The following is a 14118-nucleotide window of genomic DNA, read 5'->3' on the forward strand; positions in this document are numbered from 1 at the left end:
TCTTCTCCAGTCGGGTTCCTCTCCACTGCATAAGACATATATAGCCTCACTGCTCGACTTCTTCGTCCAAGGTGCCATTGTTTTACTATAGCGTGGGACCTATAGCTTCCCTGTCCTTGGCTATAGCTGTGCCAGATCTACTCCTGACCTGTACCAGCTGTCATCTATCCCTCACCCTCAGAACCCTGTCTCCTTTCTTTCAATGGCTCACATCGCAAGCTGTATGCTCGATGAAGGCGAGTCCGCCAACCCGCCGTATATAGCGAAGCCGTCCTCCCCACTACCCCCAATGGACTCGGTATGGACATCGCTCTTTTATTCCAACTACCTACACGTCCTCTATACCTATGAGTTATTCTTTAGCTGACCAAGCCTTGGGATTCTCTCAGACATCGCAAGCACCACCACCATCATCATCATCATCAGATCACAAGCCCTTCGTGTGGAGGATGCACCACCCGGACACCCGGAAGTACCAGCTCTTCCCAAAGGATCGCCAGCAACGGCCACCAAACAAGAGCCTCGACCCCGAGCAAGCCTTCGCCCTCGCCATGGGACAGAACGACAAGACCGAAAAGCCCTGCAGCAGCAGTGGCTCGCTCCGGCTGCGTATCAAGGAACACAACCTCATCAGACGGCGCAAAGTCAGCATTCCCGAACTAGGCCCCATGACGACGGTCCAAGAGGTTCCCATGGATTCACGTAAGTACCTGCCCTTCAGATTCAAGTAACACATGGCTGACAAGCTATAGCCACTATTCCGGGACGCCCACCGCTTCACGAGAGATCTGTTAGCGCACCAGGACACCACATGAAGCAGCACAAGTCGAACGGATCCGTCTCATCAATAGCCGCGGCCGACGCCGATAGATCTGGTTGCACCACTCCATCCCGTTCACCAGATCGACACCAACGATCCACCTCGGAGAGCCAGACTCCCCGCCAACCCGCCTCGCCGAAGCAACTGGCGCCTCTTGTCATTCCTACTCACATTGGCAACGTGCCACGTCTTGCCAGACAGATCTCCCACAACCGCATGCGATCCGGCAGCACCGGTCAAGACTCTTCTCAATACTCCGCCCGTGCCGACGATTCGCCTAGATCACTTGCTCGAACTCCGTATACGCCTTTGACCGCCTCCACAGCCCTCACGACCCCATTATCCGCCTGCCCAACTTTTATGTCCGCCACTACTCCTGTGTCTGCTCCCATCATGGAGGAACGTAGCTCGACGAAGCCCTGGGAAATGAACTACACCCAAGACGCATCCACCCCCGTCCAGCTTAAGAGCGAGAACTCTGCGTCACCTGGTACCGATGGCACGCAAAGGCCTTTTGTTCATAGCCACAGGAGAGGCCAGTCTGAGTCTGGCAGTATCATGGACCGTGGACGTCCACGGAAGCGAAGCGAATCACGAAACAACAACGGCCTTCTTCCCAAACGAAGCTGCTCAACAAGAAACAAGAGCGCTGAACGCCGAGCTTTCGAAGAGCTTCCTAGTGGATGGCGAGCTGGCGAGGCACCCAGCCACATCGAGCAGGACGAACTAGTAGCTCTGCAAAAGCAGGCTTTCGGACAGGCTTCTCGATTTGAGGTGCTAAGGAAGGAGGACGTTGAGCTCCTTTCAAGGGTAAGGGTCATTCTGTACTTCACTACCGAACAGCAAAAACTAACAGCATACACAGGAACTTCGTCAGCTCGATGAGCGCACCGAGTATCTGCGCCGCACCTACAACTCTCTTCGAGCTGGTCGACGCAATCTGCACTCTCGTATCTGCCAGTACCTCCGTTCTCCCCGTACGGCTAGGTTTAGCACAGACTCGATGCTTAAGCAAGAGGAAGCTCTTGCTGAGCTGGATACGTCAATCGACGATTGGGTGAACAAGCTGGAACAGGCTGAGAACCGTCGCACGCGGGTACGCCAAAAGCTTCTGGAACACGTCGCTGCTGCAGCTACCCTCCCCACTCCCGCCGCGACGGCCGCGAGCGAGTCATTGCAACTCGCCATGGGCATCCGCCCGCCTCCACCAGTGGGTGTTGGAAACATCTCCACCCCTCCTCGCAGCCCCACCAAGAACTCCTTCTCTTCGCACACTACCAGCAGCTCCCCTTCACCACAACGGGTCGTTGCCCAGGTCCCCAGCACTATCGTTGAGCAACCCGTGATCGAGGAGTGTCCCGTTGCCTCTGTCGACAAGCATGTCTCTTCCTTCAGTCACCGCCGCACCGGCATGGAAAGCATCCGCATCTATGCCGACAGCGACGTGTACGCTCTTTTGGCCGACGTGGAGAATGAGATCACCAAGATGAGCGCCGCCGCAAACCAGAATGAGGCCACTGCGGCCCTGTCGGATGACGAACAGAAGGAGATCCATCGGGCACGCAGCCATGAGGCTCTCAGTGGGCTCGCAAATGAGAAGCCCACCGACGCCAAGGACACCAAAGACATCATCCCGTCTCCTCGCGCGCCTTCCCCTCCAGCCAAGGATAGCCCGGCCGACGACGGAGCCATCTTCCTCACTAGTGCCGTCTTCCGAGGCTAGGAGCCAGCCAGCCTCAGCTCGACCCCATCTTCCTCGTCCAATACGGCAGCAGCAACCATACTACATTCCATTTCATCTCAATTTTGTTCTGTTTCGAAACCGTTATTCATTTAACGCTTACGCTCCCTACGTCTCAAATGACTTCACGGCTGACCCATTACCTTCCTTTCCCGAGAAGCGCCTTTATTCCTTGCTACATTATCATCACCAACTTGATACCCGTCCGCGACGCTCCTTTTCTTCTGTTCTATTAGTAGTTTCATTTATTGGCAGGCGCCACATTACCACCTTCCCTTCATCACATTGTCGTTTCCCTATATCGCAATCATATATTTCATGGCCATCCATTGGGTGTTGGTGGCGCGATCCTTTTCTTGTGGGAAAATGTCTTGGTCCCGGCGTGGACAGACAGCCATTTCTTTTCATGTTACAATACTGGTTGTGTGCAACCTTGTAAGCTAGATCATCATGGTCAGTGGTCGCAGTGTGCCATCTGAACCGCAAAGTCCCTTCCCACGGGAAGAAGCGACAATCAAAAGAAACAAATTTCCAAGCTCCACAGTCATTAATTCTGCAATACGTTAAATGTGATTTCGTGATGAGCCTCATCAGCACAGCACTTTAACAGGGTTTCCGAAGTCCCTGTCTCGAACTGTCTCACTTTTTCTTTTTCCGTTCAAAAGGTTGTTCTTCAACGCGACGCCCTTCTTTCCCGAGCTGAAGCTCTCCAGCGTATCCACATGAGGATCTCCAGGGACCCCCCAAAAAGCAAAGTCCCATGGAAACTCTAGCAGACTAAACTTTATGACTTACATGATGAGGCGTACCTTATCTTGACTGAACTCCACCGACAACACTTCAGGCGGATCGAAAAAAAAAGATGATGATTTGCGAAATGGAACATTCACCGGAAAGTAGAGTTTTTGGAGACGTCAATTACGCAGGACTGACGTCGCTCCGGTGAATGAAGAGGACGGATGATGACGGATGGTGGATTATCGGGCAATTCACTATTGTGTGTCCATCCATCCCGTACAAAGTTTGGACGTCGCGCCGTTTGACCACCGTTTTACAGACCGCGTGTGTTACTATGTGGGCGGGTGGCATGTGTGTGTTGCGACGCCGTGCGTCGAATGTCAAATACTACAGCGTCTTGTCTGAATCAGTTCAATTTGAGTTTCTCTAATGAGATATAGATAGAAAGAAAAAAAACAGTCAAGACACAGTCCACATTTAGAGTCTAGCAAGCAAGTTGTAATCTGTCATTGACTGGGGCGCTACCGCGATTGCGCGATAGCGTATCTGATCAAGCCAACCCGCCGCCGCTGCCGGTGCTGGTGCCGCAAGGGCGCCAAGCTCATTTGACGTGATTTTAGTAGCATTCTATCTTTATTAGTGATACGAAAGTCTGCTATCAAAAGATCAAGCATGTTTAAGCAACGCCAAGCGGGGGGGGGAGCATAGTTTAGCGTTTTCAGATCAGATCATGTTTCGATGCCAAGGCGTTCGGCGTGACCGATCTTCTCCTGGGGTATGATGTGTATACATGAAATGCAGCGTGACAGCCAAGTCGTGTATCCGTATCTGAATTATATAAACACCCTAGAAATGATGATGTTCACAGCGACGGTAGAGTTTGCAGGACGCAACGACGATCAGTGCGGGTTTGTGGGGCGGTTGCGACTTTGTCATGAGTCGTTTCCGGCGCCACGATACAGACGGGTTGAGACTGAATCCAGAGCCATGAGGACGCTGAAGGTTCAGAGGCGGCGGGAACGGGATGGTGCGCGCGTGGGCGCGCGCGCCCACGCGTGTAACCGTTTCTTTTGTTTAGCACGTTCCATGGCAAGTTGCTAACTTGACAAAGGTATCCGTGTTTGCGCTGCTATCCGTAGTTGCGCTGCACTCGTTGTGGGGAGAGCCCTCCCACCCACCAGGGGCGTACACTATTAGAAGAGAGTGAGGTTACGGGCTGCCCGGTACGCTTTTGCCAAGCAGCGGGTATATCAGCTAGGTTTTCGGTTCATGGTAATCTCATCACTGATGTTTGCGATGTTGCGCTGGTGGGTAGTGCGCCCCAGTGCACTTCAGGTTAAGTCTTGTCTGTTAGAGCAACCTTGCGGCTACTACAGTGCCTGTCGATCCTCAAGCGGGCACCTTGGATTGTACGGATAAGGTGCTAGTTTCCGACCACCGTATGGAGACGAACCCTTTGAAAGGGGTGATTTGGCTTGGTTGGTACCATGTTCCGAAGCGATGGCAAGATTCATAACGGTTCTGGGCAGCCATTTTAGTTGCTTCACATAATGTGATATGACGGCACAGAGCGTCATTGCTGCAATGTGAGAGATGCAAAAGTCTCCGTACATAATCCGGGGGTGGCGATTCGAAATGCGCCGCGTGCAAAACGAGAGAGACGACCACCCGCAGCCCGCTTCGGGAGGCGCACGCGCCGTTTGGGAACCGTTACTTTTATCACTGCCAGTAGCCGAAGAAACGGCTATTGCAGTTGGCCCAGTTGGCCCCCGTTCGGTGGCTTGCACCCGGGATTTTCTTCGCGAGAGAAAAAAAAGAAAAGAACGTGGCCAACGGCGTCGCGCCCGGATCCGGCACGGATGAACCGGAGGGATTTGATGTCTGTCAGAGAGAGACCTGGAGGCTGGAGAGGGGAAACTTCGAACACACCCATGTCGGTTCGCTAGTGACAGGCTGACAAGCTGAAGAAATGTTCTAGTCAGGGGGTAGAGCGTCCATACCTCGTGACGTGCTAGACCAAGTACACGACGATCACTGTTCGGTTCTAGTTCGTTGCTCGTAGTGAGGGAAGAAACTCGCCTAGAGGCTAGGCAGAAACCGCGAAACGCTAGCGTTGGAAATACCAACACCCTCTTTTCTTCATTTTCGCGTTTCTCGCCTGCCGCAGTTATCTTCAAGGTGGGCTGGCATGCGAACGGGTCGCGTTTTGGCAGACAGTAGGCGGAGCTGCGCAGCGTGTGGCTGACTTGGCCTTCCCAGGATCCCGATCCCTTCGAGGGATTGTGTTTTAAGCAGCTGTCAGTCACAGACAGACGGTCGGAGTATCCGCCACCCGCGCGAGGTGGCAGAGATGATGGGGAGCTGTTGCGGTCGAGGCGGGATGCCGATTCCGATTGTGGCTTTCCATGGTGAGGTCCTTCGGTGTTAGTGTTACGGATAACGTTGGTCAAGTTGGCGGGCATGTGGGGGAAGCAGAACTTCGACAAGCTTGTTCTGGAACAATGGGGCCGTTTCTTGATGAGCCGGGCCTCGAGTCGCCCGGGTCCGAGTTGATGAAGCGCAACCCACCTGTCTGTGACTCTATATCTTTGTGACTCCGTCACCTCCCGGACGTTCCATCCGGTGCGCCGGCTCGAGTTGAGGGAGGGATCTCGAGCCTCTGAGACGGGGCGACACGAGGGAAGAAGGGGTTCTAGAAGGGTTTTTGGCACAAGGTTAGTGGGGAAGGGGCTTTTTGCAGTCTTTTGTGCATTCGCGTAGATATATCTTGTTCCAGATGGGTGGAGGACGATGACAAAATTCTCCTCCTTTCGGAGCCACCCAAGGCTGACACTCCGTTGGTTGTTTTGTAGATCCATAGTGGTTTGGGCCCTTGGCTCTTTGGGGGCTGGCTGTCGGGTTAGGGATCAAGGCAGAGCCTTGTTGCCCGCGCCTTCGTGTACCGGGGGATGTCGCCGAATATGCAGGTTCAAGCATCGGATGGGGGGGCTGCAAAAAGACTTGTCTCGAAGGTTATCTTCGGAGTTTTGTTTCGAGACCCGGGGAAAGGGGATGTGCTCCATCTCAAGGGCTCGTTAGTCGTCGCAGATATATAAAGGGCATCTCTTCGCAGGGTAAGATCCCTCCGACCTGCCTAACTTGGGAATAAGGTCGTATACCCGTAGCTCCTACTGGTTCAACGACTTGTGCTGATTTGTGCATAGCGCAGATAATTGGCCATCTTCAATCAGATCATGTTGCCATAGAGAATCGTTAATGGTCGAACTAGGCCGATATGCTGTGGATGATCCAAGAGTGCCGTACCAAGGTGCCACGTCATGTAAGACGCCACTTCAGCTGAATTCGCTCTGTTCGACAAAATAAAAGTAGGCATGACTAGGTGATCAAGAGTTCAGGGCTCAATTGATTCTCGACGTTGGGTGGCTTTCCGCTCCTTTGTGGCGAAAAGAGCCCAGTTCGGCTCGCAGCAATGGTGGTTGAAACGATGACGCGACTTTCTTCTGCAAATTGCAGGTCACACGAAGAACCAGGTGCGTTTGGCGTAATGAGTGATGTGAATTGCAGAGAACTAGCAAGAAAGCATCGATGCGGCCGCAAATGTTCTCTTGGTAGACGCCCACGATACGATGTTGGTTGGATCTTGTAAGTTGGTTGGATGAACACTTGTTCGCATTCGGCTATGGTCGAGAGACCCTTGGGACCAAAGGCTACCAGTGAGTGACCTATGCTGGCGTGTAAGAGCGGTTAAAGGCGATCTTAAGATCATCAAAACGACCCCGCACATAACATGTGCGATCCTGCCGGTACCCGCCCGATATTCTGCGCGTTGAAGAATATTAGTCCGTAATCGACACGATCCCGCTGTGCGTAACCGCGTCCTCTTTGTTGACTTGACAGGGATTGGCCAGGTGATGGTACCGCAGAATGGGATGAACTTCTGCTGGGCGAAAGACGGTACGGATGCAGGTTCGCAGATTCAGGGAGCTAAGCATACGAGACTCAAAGTCGGCAAAACGGGTTGGCCAATGAGGCCGAGACGAGAATGGCTCCTCCGCAGCAACACATTACTGACGCCGATGACGAGGCATGCTAAGACGAGATCCGCTTGCAGATGTAGAGAGAGGAATTGCCCGGAGCACTTGCGTTCTTGAGTTCATTGAATGTTTCAGCGGTTGAGCGTTGTTATAACTTTAAACACTTGTCAAAGTAGACAAGGCGGGGGAAGTGGATCCGTGGGCTCATGAAGGTATATACTGCAGTAGTCTCAGATCAATCAGCATGAGAATAGTAGTAGAGAATGAAAGATTGAGCAAACGATGTGTTGAAGGATGATGATGAATTCTCGTTTGCACTGCAAATTGTTGTCTGGCAGGAGAACGTTGAGGAACACCGGCGCGCGCCGGGGCCATGGTTCACAGGGCTTAGTCATCTGCCACTGGCGTACTGGGGCACCTCACCAAACCAAACACTGAAGGGTGGCACGGGTGGTGGTCGTCACCCTGCTGAGCGGATTGGCACGTGAAGTGACCCTGACCAAAGCTAATTTCCGGCCCAATCAGTTCCCTGCAGAGGGTCGTCATGCGGTGCGCGACCGCGTCCTTTCCGAAATTTGTTGACATCGAAGTACTCCGTACCCTTCATTTCGCATCCCGCTCAACGACAAATCCCCTTTCTGTGCTACGCGATCACGAACCTACCACGCCGAAACGATTGTGAATTTGTGCGAAAAGACGCTCTAGTGACAACCGGGAAACTGCTGTCCGTCATCGGACGCAACGGCATCGTTTGCGGGGTCTGTACCTGTCGCTGCGTCATTCCAACAAAAAGTACTTGGCCATCGAAATCGAAAGAATCCCGCCCGACGATCCGCCGGTTTCGCCCTTCGAGACCGTCCCCCCCTTCGACGCTCGGATGATGATCTAGGGCAGCCCATGAAGGTGCTGTCAATACCAAGAGCAGACCTTTGACGATCTGAGCCTTACCGCCGTTTGGTCGGAAAAGGTGGCTGACGCCTGTTGGACGATATCAACGAGCAGGCTTCTTGGCTGCAGGCCTACTGTCCGTACAAGTGGTAACCTCTGCCTTGAAGTTGGGCGACAGGTGTCCCCGAAACAGTCGCAAAGATGGCTCCCGCGGGTGGTGGAAATATCAAGGTGGTGGTGAGAGTGAGACCATTCAATAGTAGAGGTACGGATAACAGTTGCGACGTCTCTGCGTGCCCGTGAATGGGGTGCGCAGACGGGAACTTGCGGTCGAACGAAATGCTGACTCCTACACAGAGATCGACCGTGGCTCGAAATGTATTATCGAGATGAAAGACAACCAGACCGTCCTCACCCCGCCGTCCGAAGCTCATGCGAAAAACGCAAAGGATGCTGGCCAGAAAGTGTTCGCTTTCGACAGATCGTACTGGTCGTTTGATCGCAAGGACAACCATTACGCCGGCCAAGACAACCTGTTCGACGACCTTGGTCAGCCCCTTCTCGAGAATGCCTTCGGCGGCTACAACAATTGTATTTTCGCCTATGGTCAAACAGGTTCCGGAAAGTCGTATTCTATGATGGGATACGGCAAGGAAGTTGGTATCATTCCAATGATTTGCCAAGACATGTTCAGGAGGATATCGGCCCTGCAGGAGGACAAGCACTTGCGGTGTACGGTCGAAGTGTCATACCTCGAGATTTACAACGAACGAGTGCGAGATCTGTTGAACCCGGCAACGAAAGGGAACCTCAAAGTTCGAGAGCATCCGTCAACCGGCCCATACGTCGAAGACTTGGCGAAGCTGGTCGTTGGCAGCTTCCAGGAGATCGAACACCTGATGGACGAGGGAAATAAGGCCAGAACTGTCGCCGCAACAAACATGAACGAGACGTCAAGTCGAAGTCACGCAGTTTTCACCTTGATGCTCACGCAAAAAAGATTTGACCCTGACACGAAGATGGAAATGGAAAAGGTCGCCAAGATTAGTCTGGTCGATTTGGCTGGTTCAGAAAGAGCTACATCAACAGGTGCCACAGGTGCTCGACTAAAGGAAGGTGCAGAGATCAACAGATCACTTTCTTCCTTGGGTCGAGTTATCTCAGCCTTGGCAGATATTTCCGTGGGGAAAAAGAAGAAGGGCCCCGGTGGACAAGTTCCGTATCGAGACAGTGTTCTCACGTGGCTGCTCAAAGACTCATTAGGTGGAAACAGTATGACGGCCATGATTGCAGCCATCAGTCCAGCAGACATCAACTATGACGAAACCCTCAGTACCTTGCGATACGCCGACTCTGCGAAGAGAATCAAGAACCACGCGGTTGTCAACGAGGATGCCAACGCCCGTATGATCAGAGAACTCAAGGAAGAGCTTGCTCTGCTGAGAGGTCAACTAGGGGGAGGAAGTGTTGGGGCAGGTGCGGCTGGAGGAGCTGCCGGCGGTACCATCACGTCAGAAGAGGTCTATCCGGAAGGCACTCCTCTAGAACAGCAATTCGTGTCGATCACATCTAGCGATGGTGCTGTGAAGAAGGTTTCCAAGGCCGAGATTGCAGAGCAGCTGAATCAGAGTGAAAAGCTGTTGACAGATCTCAATCAGACCTGGGAGCAAAAGCTGCAAAAGACGGAGGAGATCCACAAGGAACGAGAGGCCGCACTCGAAGAACTCGGTATCAGCATCGAAAAGGGCTTCATCGGACTTTCCACTCCGAAGAAGATGCCCCATTTGGTCAACCTTTCAGACGATCCGCTACTGGCCGAGTGTCTTGTGTACAACCTCAAGCCAGGTTTGACCACGGTTGGAAATATGGACACTAATGCCGACAACCAAGCAAATATTCGTCTTAACGGGACTCGAATCATGCACGACCATTGCGCTTTCGAAAACGGACCCGACGGTACCGTAATGGTCATTCCGAAAGAGGGAGCGTCTGTCATGGTCAACGGCAAACGGATCGAGGAGCCTAAACAGCTGCACTCCGGTTATCGTGTCATTTTGGGTGACTTCCATATTTTCCGCTTTAATCACCCTATGGAGGCCCAAAAGGAAAGAGCAGACAAAAACCTGTTGCGTCAATCTGTGACGGCTAGTCAGTTGCAGAATCTCGAAAAGAGCATGCCGACGCCAGCTGTCAGCCCGCGACCAGGACACGAACGGAACTGGAGCAAAGCTGGTTCAGACTTTGGCGACAGTAGGCCGGACTCTCCGATACCGTTCCGTGCTGGACGTGACAACGACTTCATGTTTGCGAGACGAGAAGCAGCAGAAGCTATACTGGGCCCGAACCAAAACTTGGCTAGTCTCACTGACGAGGAGCTCAATGCACTATTCGAAGGGATTCAACGAGCACGTGCTGAGCGTGTCAATGTCCGCGATGGGGATGATGACACCGAGTCCGTCACCTCATATCCGATTCGAGAAAAGTACATGTCGACTGGTACAATTGACAACTTCTCTCTCGATACCGCCCTCACTATGCCTTCGACCCCAAAGCAGGGTGAAGTAGACGACAAGTTAAGGGAAGTGCGAGAGGAGATGCAATCCCAGCTTGACCGGCAGAAAGAGGAGTACCAAGACCAGCTCAAGACAGCTGAAGCGGCCAATGTTGAAGTGGAGGAGATCAAGAAGGAAAAGATCAGGATGGAAGAGACCTTGCAGTCACTCAAGGAAGATATGCAACAGCAGTTGGAGGTTCAACGTCGCCAGTTCGAAGAGAAGCTCGAAAAAATGGACCCTCTGAAGAGGCCAAAGGCAAATCCTAAGCTCTCCGACGAAGAAATCGAGACTGCAAAGCAAGTCGTAAAACTTTGGCGAACTAGACGCTACGTGCGCATGGCGGAGGCAGTGCTGCAACACGCCTCAACTTTGAAGGAAGCGCAGATTATGAGCAACGAACTTGATGAGGGCGTGGTCTTCCAATTCACTGTCGTGGACCTTGGCCATTCCCTTTGCTCTACCTACGACATGGTTCTCAATGGGTTGACTGGCGAAGGAGACGATATCCCTCTCGAAGAAACACAAAAGCCATGCATCGGCGTGCGCGTTGTCGACTACAAAAACTGCGTAGTACATCTTTGGAGTCTGGAGAAGCTGCACGACCGGGTTAGACAAATGCGGCAAATGCACCAGTATCTTGACCAGCCAGAGTATGCTCAGCATCTGAGTCTTGATAATCCGTTCATCGAGACTTGCATGCCGCAGTACACGCTTGTGGGAGAGGTTGACGTGCCGCTGAAGGCTGTCTTTGAAAGCAGGGTTCAAGACTTCGCCCTGGATATTCTCTCTCCCCATACGTCCCATGCCATAGGCATGATCAAGCTTTCGCTAGAGCCATCGCACGCCAGAGCACCATCTAACACGCTGAAATTCAATGTTGTGATGCACGAAATGGTCGGGTTTGCCGAAAGAGAGGGTACGGAGGTTCATGCTCAATTATTCATACCCGGGGTCTCGGAGGAAGACGGCATCACCACTACGCAGTGGGTCAAAGATTTCGACGAAGGGCCCATTCGCTTTGAGAGCGTACATAGTATGAGCGTTCCTCTTTTCAGCCCGCAAACCGCCACCCTCAGGGCAGCTATTTTCGCCAAAGTTTCAGCAATGCACCTGGACAAATTACTGAGCTGGGACGACATGCGCGATGCTGTACCATTGTCCAGAGGAAAAGGCAAGGGAGCGCGCATCGCCGAGTCACAATTTTTCACCGAAGAGAAGCACGACGTATTGGCAAGGATACAGATTCTCGAACTGAATGAGGAAGGAGAGTACGCACCCGTTGAAGTAGCACAAACAAGTGAGATGGACGGCGGTACTTTCCAACTTCACCAAGGACTCCAACGCCGCATTGCCATCAACATCACGCACAGTTCTGGTGATGCTCTGCCCTGGGACGACGCGATGAACCTGAGGGTCGGTAAGGTCCAGCTTCTCGATCAGTCAGGAAAGTCGCCAGATATGACCTCAACGTCACCTACCATCACCCTCAAGCTCGCTAACAAGCCTGCCTTCCGTGATAACGCCAACGGTACTCGAAGCATCACGCTGACCGGACAGTGGGATTCGAGCTTGCACAACTCCCTACTCCTGGACAGAGTCACCGCGGATAAGTACCGTGTTCAGATGACGGTTGCCTGGGAGATCAGTTCCAGCAAGTTCGCGGAACCGATGAAGTTTGCAATGCATGTCTGCTGCCAGATCATGTCAAGATCATGGGTGCGACAGACGTCGATGTTCTCCTCGCTGTGGCAAAGCGTCCGTTTCGTTCATGCAACGAGTGCCATATTCACACTGTCGATGCGACCGGCTCCTATCAAGAGAATAGGCGACTTGTGGCGGATGAGCAGCCAGCACGACTATGTGAAAGGAGAAGAGCAGCTCACTACCTGGACCCCTCGGGGAGTCTCCTTGGTCAGCGACTTCATTCTTTCTCGCAAAAAGAGGAAGCGGATTGCGGAAATTGGAGCAGTGCAGACTCTCCTCAAGAAGATTGGTCTGCCAGAGCCAAAGCTCCAGACGGCAGAGGAGGAGACACCAGAAGAAGACCTGCCGCCCCAACCCACGTATCAAAACGATGATGACGATCTGTTGAATGACACACCAGAGAGCTCGCAGGTGCCAGAGGACGACGAGCTTCTCAACGGAGACGGGCAAGAAACGCCGCAACCAGAGGGGGAAACTGAGGCTGTGCAAGCACCTCCAGAACCAGAGATACCGGAGCGCGAGAAGCACATCCTTGAGAAATGCATCAAGCTCTGGAACAAGTACCCCGATCCGTTGCTACAGATTCTCAGCCCAACAAATACTGATCCGCCGACGGATGGCTCTGCACCGGAGGCTTCCGCTCCGCCGAGCCTGATCCCCACAATTATTCGAGTTCCGAAGAACCCCAAGGTGCTCAAGGGCGGCTACCTGCTGATTCCTAACAGCAGCTCTACGCGATGGGTCAAGAGATTTGTGGAACTGCGACGGCCATACCTGCACATTCATTCTGTTACTGATGGGGATGAAGTGGCCATCGTCAGCCTGCGAAACTCACGCGTCGACAGCCAACCTGGCGTTATCGGGCTCTTGTCGGGTGACGACGATGACACAGGTTCGCAAACCAACGGCAGCGTAGAAGAATTCCGCCCAAGCCATCGACGAACTGCATCTGGACGTGTCATCTCAACCATTTGGACAGGTACCGGCACCGGTGGTGCAGCCAACGGTCCTGGTGGGGGTTTGCAGAGGCTAAGTGAGCGACTGCAAGCTGGAGTTTTCGCGATTTACGGCACGGATAACACTTGGCTGTTCGCCGCACGTAGCGAGCGGGACAAGATGGACTGGATCTTCCGCATCGACCAGAGCTACTTCTCGAGCAGCGACAGCGCCAATGGCAGCGGCTCGGGCACCCCCGATAGATATGATGACTCTCTCATCGGCGGGTACTGATCGGGAAATCAGCGACGGGCTCGTCAACGAACCTCTTCTTTCCTATCTTTCCAGTCTAGAAAGACGAAATTCCAGTTTGGAAAGACGGCATTGCATGAGCATTGGGCTCACGCTCATTTCAACCATATTTTCTCTTTGTTCCGTTTGTATCACGCACGACACGAATTGCAGTATACCCTCTATGGCTTGGAAATAGGAGTGCGGAGGGAAGAGAGAGCAGGAGGAGAAAGAGCTGAGACGGAAGACGGCCGCTAATTTGTCTTTTGGTTTGGAAGAGGTTGGCGATAGACCGAGCGGACGGACGCACAAGAAAGAAGCCTGCGGTCCAACGAATGATACAAAAATCTAGACAGAGACAGAGAGCTGCCCTTGGGAAAAGATAGGGGTGCAGATGAGGCCAGCCTGAGG

General features: G+C 53.0%; 2 protein-coding genes across 2 annotated transcripts; both read left to right on the forward strand.

Annotated features, from left to right (window-relative positions):
* Positions 1-347: 347 nt before the first annotated feature.
* N0V96_005183 (uncharacterized protein) lies at positions 348-2543 on the forward strand (the record flags this gene model as incomplete). Its single annotated transcript, XM_053191347.2, has 3 exons — positions 348-702; positions 753-1630; positions 1686-2543. 3 exons carry the CDS (start codon positions 348-350, stop codon positions 2541-2543), a joined length of 2091 nt encoding a protein of 696 aa, XP_053051330.2.
* Positions 2544-8422: 5879 nt separating this feature from the next.
* On the forward strand, positions 8423-13710 carry N0V96_005184 (uncharacterized protein; the record flags this gene model as incomplete). The annotated part of the gene is made up of 2 exons (XM_065757324.1): positions 8423-8486; positions 8579-13710. The coding sequence occupies 2 exons, from the start codon at positions 8423-8425 to the stop codon at positions 13708-13710; spliced, it is 5196 nt and encodes a 1731-aa protein (XP_065614093.1).
* Between the last annotated feature and the right edge of the window lie 408 nt (positions 13711-14118).

This window comes from Colletotrichum fioriniae (assembly GCF_027942845.1).
Source record: "Colletotrichum fioriniae strain IMI 355084 chromosome Unknown scaffold_5, whole genome shotgun sequence".
NCBI lineage: Eukaryota > Fungi > Ascomycota > Sordariomycetes > Glomerellales > Glomerellaceae > Colletotrichum > Colletotrichum fioriniae.